Source organism: Oryzias melastigma, linkage group LG11 (assembly GCF_002922805.2).
Source record: "Oryzias melastigma strain HK-1 linkage group LG11, ASM292280v2, whole genome shotgun sequence".
In the NCBI taxonomy this organism is placed as follows: Eukaryota; Metazoa; Chordata; class Actinopteri; order Beloniformes; family Adrianichthyidae; genus Oryzias; species Oryzias melastigma.
Window position 1 is genome coordinate 16,094,936 of NC_050522.1, and position 7,501 is coordinate 16,102,436.

Below are 7,501 nucleotides of genomic sequence, written 5' to 3' on the forward strand. Positions count from 1 at the left end.
ATAGAAAAAACTAGTACAAAAACAGTGGTCAGAAGAGTAGGAGCAACACGATAAACACCCATGGAGATGACTCGGGTTCTACATGAGCTCTGTGGGATTCACAATGGCACAATCAGACGGTAAATAAAACAGCTTCATGCAAACATCACAGTCCAAAAAGTTGGGGGTTCTGAAGAAACAAATCTACAGGAAGAAACACCCAAAGGACTTGAGGGATAAATGTTTAAAAAAAATTAACTTAAAGAAGCAGCTTATAGAAATCATTTTATGAAGCAAAGGTTTGAAATAAATCGCTTCTAAATATATGTGAATACAATTTTTTTATACAAATGGGCTTAAATTAGACAAAAACAAAGAATAATTTGCCACTGTGGAGTAAAGGAGTATAACCAGACGTTACTATTGAAGCAGAGGAGTCGGATTATTTCAGATATACGTTTCAGCCAATAAAGATACAGACCACTGACATCTTTCTGATGACAAATAAAGCACTAGTGATGGTGGGAACAGTAGCTGATGCTCTCAGATACACAAACTTTCTGGGAACTGAAGCATTTTCACCACGAAGTAAAGTCAACTCAAAAGGCCATTTGACTCAGATGTGTGCATTTTGTGATAGTTTTTAGGTCCCAAAGTCCTCCCCGTGCTCCTCGGCTCACTCCATTGGTTCTGTCTGATCCCCCTCTGGAAGTGTTTCAGCTCCGCTTTCATCCATCGGTTCTGAATCCTTCTCCGCCTCCGACACTTCGGCTCTGTTTTCTTTTAACAGTTCCGGATCCCCGTCGGGTTTGGTTTCAGCCACAGGTTCTGAGACCTCGGTTCCACTTGCGTCCATGGGTTCTACGGTTCCGTCGGCTTCGTCGCCGCTCGTCTGTTCTGAGGGTTCCTTGGTGTCTTTGTTTGCAGGGGCTGAACTCTCGTCTATCGGCTCAGACGCATCCCCCTGTCCGCTGGGCTCTGCTGCTCCAGCAGGGGGCGCCAGTGATTCTCCTGGATCTGCTGGAGTTTGATCTTGAGTGTCAGCAGGCGGTTTCTGCTCTGGGATTAGGAGGTTGTGTTTGACCTTGCTCAGATAAGTCATGTTGAAGCCAAAGAGGACCACGGCGGTGTTTCTCTTCAGGCTCTTCATGCACTTGCTGCGCTTCTTGCTAAAGACGGACGACACCTCCCCTTTGTTTACAGACAGCCTCCTGCACAGCTCCTCCATCTCGGCTTTGGTTGCGTACGGATTGCGGTTGAAGTACTTGGAAATGAAGTCTTTGCGCTCCTCGCTGCAGCGGCGCTCCGTCGCCGTGGGTTCCAACGCGAGCTTGATGGACGGGTCGCTGGGAATCTCCACCTCAGGCGGTGGCGGCAGCATCTCCTGAAGGAGCCTCTCCTGCTCCTGCTTCTTGCGCATGGCGGCCCGCTGTTCTCGCTCTCGCCTGTTTGCTTCCATGGCTTCTCTTAAGGCGGCCTCCAGCCTCTTCTGTGACTGCCGCTCGGCCTCGGTTTCTGGAGTCTCTACAGGGCGAGCGGCAGGAACGACTCGGGCAGGGGCCAGCGCCTGTGCGACGGTCATCCCCTGTGGAACTTGGAGGAAGTAGAGTCCGTGGGGCTGGCCGAGCTGCTGAGTGGGCTTCATTATCTGCTGTGGCGCCGTTACGGGCTTGAGTGGCTGCACTGGTTGGGGTGGTGGTGGAGGCGGCGGTGGCTTTGGCGAGCACCTGCACCTCTGAATGTGAAGCATCACGGCCTGCTGGGTGACCTTGCCCGTGTAGACGCCGTTGCAGTAGATGCACTTGAACGCCTCCGTCTTGAGTATTGCGTGGATGGTGGGGGCGACGAAATGCTTTTGCTTCAAGTGCTGGAGGTGGTCGGACTGATTCTTAGACTTCTCACAACAGAAGGGACAGTTAGCGTTGCTGATTCTGAGTGGTGCGGGACAGGTTTCAGGTTGGCTGCTGGGAAGCAACTTAAAAAAGATCAGGTCCAGGGAGTTTGTAACCAGGGCGAGATTGACCTCCCAGTCCCCAAGGACCTCCCGGGGTGCCGTGGTGTTCACGTCAAAGTAGGGGAACACGATCCCTCCTGTGCTTTTGGAGTAGACCCTGTATCTCTGCCTCAGGAAATCGCAGTACGCTTTGCTGGAGGGGTTGTGCTGCCGTATATGCTCGGCCAGCTGTCGGATGGAGAAGAACATACTAGAACAGTACAAGCAGCTGAGGCCGTGCAGCAGGTGCTGGAAGACGGTCCTCTCTGACAATAGAGTTTTGCATGTTAGACATTTGACCGTTTTGTCGGGCATCTTTTTCAGGAAGGCCGCTCTGGCGGCCAGACTTTCACACTTGGATGCAGAGGGCTTATTGGGATGTGCCACCTCCATGTGCATGTCGAAGACGTTGGAGGGGAAAAGTTCATTGCACAGGGGACAAGTGATCCATTTCTTGGTCTGGGGGGCAAAATTACTAGTTTGGCCGACAGGCTTGAGAGGAGTAGATCTCTGAGACGTGGGGCCTGCTGCTTCCATCGGGGCGAAAGTGTACGTCGGCATGCCGTTCACCCTGTTCCCGGTTGGGATAAGGTGGCTCAACAGGGACTGTGAGGTCAGCATGGTACCCTGGAGGTTCACGTGGTTTGTTGGTGGATTTTGTGTTACAGCTGCAGGTTTGGCGACACTCCCAATTCCAGTCAAACTTCCCGATGAAGCCCCAATCCCAGTCAAATTCCCAGTTGAGCTAACAGTCAAATTCCCAGTCAAACCTCCCGCCCCAGTCAAATTCCCAGTCAAACTTCCCGTCCCCGTCAAATTCCCAGTCAAACTTCCCGTCCCCGTCAAATTCCCCGTCAAACTTCCCGTCCCCGTCAAATGCCCGGTCAAACCTCCCGCCCCAGTCAAATTCCCAGTCAAACTTCCCGTCCCCGTCAAACTTCCTGACAAAGTCCCTGTACCGCTCCCGATCCGAGCCCCAGTTGCCACAGCAGCCGTCAGCCCCGATGGAAGAACTATCTGCTGCCCTTGCACAGCCTGCTGTGGTTGAGCCGTAGCAGGAGTCAAGTTCATCGGCGCTGGATTGAGTGGCACGTTCGAAACCGCGGGCAGCACCACAGGAGACGTTTGGGGAACAGAACCTCGGAGGGCAATGGTGGCTCCGGGTTGCAGCAAACCTTTAGCTTCGGCGCTGGCGAGCTGAACGAGCGCGGACGCCTGAGGCGGCAGGAACGTTTGGTTATTTCCCGAGGTGCAGATGAGAGTCGTGCTGTTGGCGGTTCCTTGCACCGACTGCAGAGCCACCACTGTACCTGCAGGCTGACCATTACTTGGTAAGATCACAGAGTTGCTGTTGATCACCTGAGCCTGCTGCTTCGGAGCAATATTTGGGAACGTCACGAACAGGCCGTTCCCATTGGGCGTCGATTTAATGTTATAGTTTTTGTTTTCGTACAACAAACTCTGCACTTGTGTGCTGACTGCATAGTGTGCGGGATCAACAAGCATGTGATGCAGCATTTGGTCCAGAGTTCCAGTGTTCACGTTACACACCTTGCAGCAGTATATCTTTACGGATCCCGACAGCTGTTGGTGCAACCGATAACCGATGTACTTCTCCGCCAAACGGTCCAGATGCTTGAGAATAATGTGCTTCTTAATGGCGAAAATAGAGGAGCTGGGGAATGCACACTTCCGACACTGATACCTTTCATTGCCGCGAAAGATGGTTGTAGAACCCTCCTTCTGTATGTTTGCGATGGGAACTTTGGAGTGGAAGAAGAGCATGTGCTTCTTGACCACCTTAGGGTGGCCAATGAAGAGGCATTGCGAGCAGGAAGCGAGCGCACAGAAGGACTGAACGTAGCCATGGCAGCGGGAGACGTGGCTCCGGAAGTTGTAGATGTTCTGCGAGGAATACTTGCACAGGTTGCAGCAGAGGGATCGAGATCGATAGGGCCACTACACAGGGAGAAAAGGAAAACAAATGTTTAATGAAGTGAAAGAAGATCACCTGAAATGCAGAGTTTCTAAATCTTTTTGTAATTCGAGCTTAAAATTTGTTAAATTTATTTGGCATCAAACAGAAGAAATATTTTATTTCTACAGAAGTAACAAAAATCAAAAACGATAAAGACTGCAGAGGAGAAAAAAATCTCCAGTGTGATGTCGATTCAGTAGTTAAAAAAATAAAAATAAAAACAAGAACTCATCTATAATTACTAAGCTTGGAATTAGAAATGGGCCAATATGATTTTTTTCCTGTCCGATACCAATAACCGATATTTCCCCTGCAACTGTTGCCAATAGCCGATATTTGCCGAAACTGATATTTAGTGTCTACAATAACATCAAGTTTAGATTTGCTTTTTGGTGTTTTTTTATATAAAATATGAACACATTTTCTTTTACTATACAGTCACATTATACTTGACCTTTTTAACATACAGCAAGGGATCAAATCAGAACAAGCATCAATTTAAAACTTTGAAAAATATTTCTGAACGCATTCAGATCATTTACTATTAGACGTAACTGTAAATCATAGGCTTTCCATTTCCAGAGATTTATTAAGAACAACATGTATCACTATTAAATACAAAATACAAAATAACGTAGAACAATATCTGTAGATTTTTTAGTGTTGGTCCGATACCGATAAACTCAAATTAAGCAAATATCAACCTATACCGATACTGACACCAGTATATCGCCCATCCATACTTGCAATGATGCAATAATTATGTAAAATATATTCTAATATGTATTGTATACATAATAATGTTGTGATAGTGTCCTCCAAATCATAAGCGTTTCTAGTCACAATTTAATAAATGTAATCGGGTGGCAAAAAAAAGTTTTTCTTCGTTTCAAGCTATGTAGAGCATATCTATTGTTTATGCGTCATATCTGTTAAATAATTGTACAGAAGCTTGGAGTCGAGTACACAAACCAAACTTTTGTGAGTTGTGTGCTGTGTTAAAAAGTTTCAGATGAACAGAGTTGTTTTTTTTTATTTTATGTCAAACAATTTTTTTTTTTAATGTTAATGTCAGTTTGCTACTTAAAAGCTAAAACACACAAAAAAAGAATAATTAGAAGTCTGGCTTCCATTGAATGAGTCAGATACTGGGATTTGTCTTTAAGATTGAATTTGTGATAATCATTTTTTTTTTTTAAACAGTGCACATTGTGTTTGCCTTTTATCAACAACCGGAAGTGAATTGACCTTTGAAAAAAAAAAAAAAAGCCAAGTAAATAATGCCATAAAAACCAGGCTGGGCCTCCTTGTCGACGGAAGCTCTACTTTGATGTTTGTAGGTTATAGTGCTGGCACAAAGAGTTTATGGTCATTGACTGCCCTGGAAAGATGTTTACAGCACGAGAATGTTAGTGGATGGATGAAGTTTACATGTATGTGCTGCTTTCTGTTAATCTGATAACAAAAAAAAAAAAGAATCACAGCTGAATGTAGTCTTTTGGGAATAAAATGATAAAATCTTTGTTTTCCAAATGGACCTCAACAACTCATATCTGCTTTTTTAGGAATTTCTGAGTATTTTTTTTAATTAAGATTGCGAATCAAGAGCAGATGAAAAAATGCTTTTTGAAAATCAGAGAAAGAAAAAAATATACTGGAAGAGTCACACTTCTATAACGAAGGGAAGAGGGGGCGGGGTTGCTCTGTGTCACTAGTCCCCTTCCAGAGTTCAAAAATTGAATTTCTAATGAACTACTGCCGCTCTGCAGAAACTATGTCTATAGAATATGGCACAGGTTTTAATAGATCCCTGGGAACGCTTTTAAAATAAATCAAAAGCTGATCGGAGTGGGATTTCCAGGGAATTCTGAAATAAAACCACCCCACCCACACAAGGTTGCTTAATATGCCGTCATCTTTATGAAAGAAATACGTTTGATAGAGTTATCTACAGAATTAATCCTCAGGAAGAACAGAAAAAGTTTCAAACCAAAAGGAAGAAACTATTTATTTTAAAAAGCAAATGGCTTCACCTTCTTCCGTTGTCGACTGTTGCATCCCTCCGCGACATCCACCCAGTCCGTCTCTTTGAAGGCTTCCTCTGCATCAACGTTCTCCTCTGGCTTTTCATCGAGATCCTGCAAACAACAACCAAGTTCTTCAAACTGCAACCTTCCATTCATGAAGCTGTGGAATGTGTGTAACATTCAGTACATGGGTTTGTGTATTTGATGCTTCATGAAAGGAAAAAATAAAATAAATAATCTCTTACAATCTGAGTAATCTCAAACAAAAGAGAGAATCTTATTTCATACATGCGTGAGCCCTTTTAGGCGGAAGCTCATTCTCTGAGTTAGTTTTTGACCATTTTGGTGAGTTTATAATAATTAAAACTAAATAGTATTTTATCACTTAATAATACAGATTTGATTGGGTTTAAGGTGCTTGGGTTTTAGGATGGAATCTCTTGTTACACCAATTAATTTCAAATTATTTTTACTGGAACTAAAAAAGTCATCACAGCTGAAGAAGATCTGCAGTGACTCTGCAGAGAGAAGGTGACCTCAGAGTGCACTGTCACTTCTGTCAGTTAACCACTCCCTCCAGGACGCTGTAGGATTGTTTGCAACACAAGAAGCCTCAAGTTACTGCAAATTATTTCCCCAAAAAGTTGTATTATCTAGTATTTTTTTCACAAAAGACTGTAGAAGGATGTCTAATTTTTAAACTGGTTCCAGTTTACTAAAGTGGCATTTTATATAACCCCACAAGAAATGCATAGCAATCATTCAACTCCTTATTAAACATTGTTTTGTTCATGTTTGTGTAAGAGCAACTGTAAAACTTCATTATATAATAGCAGCATGCATAGAAAATAAAAATGACCAACAATATATTCACGTGGAAGTTACATATTAACCAGTAAAAGAAGAAAGGCTAAGTAGTTTTTTTTTCTCAAAAAATGTCACTTAAAAAACTTATTTAGGAAAAAAAATATTATTTAAGTCTAGTATTTAGTTAAATGTGTCTGTTTTTCTATTAGCCTTACTTATATCTTCCCTTTTCCTCAAAGGCACTAAAAGTCTAAATTTGAATTAGAAAGGTCATTTGGACTAAATATTTGTATTTAGGTCTGTCATATATACTCATTTGTATTTCATCATAATGATATAAATTCTTAATTTAGTACTTTTGTTTACATTTCCTTATCAACAGATCATTAGGTTTTCTATCAAGTTGTTTGGCATTAAAAAAAACTTTTCCATCTTGTCACATTAAATGATCTCATACCTCAAACCCACTCATGGTATATTTAAACTTGAAGTCATTGTATTGTCAACTTTTCTTCTGCACACTGCTGCAAAGAGAACTTAACAGTTAATGAAGAAAATTTGCCAACTGTTGAGATTTTTGTTGGATTAAAAATTGCAGGGACACGTTTGATTGGTTAGACTGTATGTTTGAGCTTCTAAATTTAATTAGCAGGGACAGTTTGTCTGATGGAACTTGAGGTATGAATACCCAGAATCCCTCAGGGGGTCAAGAGACGG

General features: G+C 43.1%; 1 protein-coding gene across 1 annotated transcript in view; it reads right to left on the reverse strand.

Moving 5' to 3' along the window:
- Nucleotides 1-7,501, reverse strand: part of adnp2b (ADNP homeobox 2b) — a gene marked incomplete in the record, with an annotated part of 705,870 nt that overhangs the window by 695,151 nt on the left and 3,218 nt on the right. Inside the window, 3 exon segments of the mRNA XM_024294457.2 lie at nt 1-2,742; nt 2,863-3,931; nt 5,984-6,088. Of these exon segments, the coding sequence (XP_024150225.1) occupies nt 656-2,742; nt 2,863-3,931; nt 5,984-6,088 (3,261 nt within the window).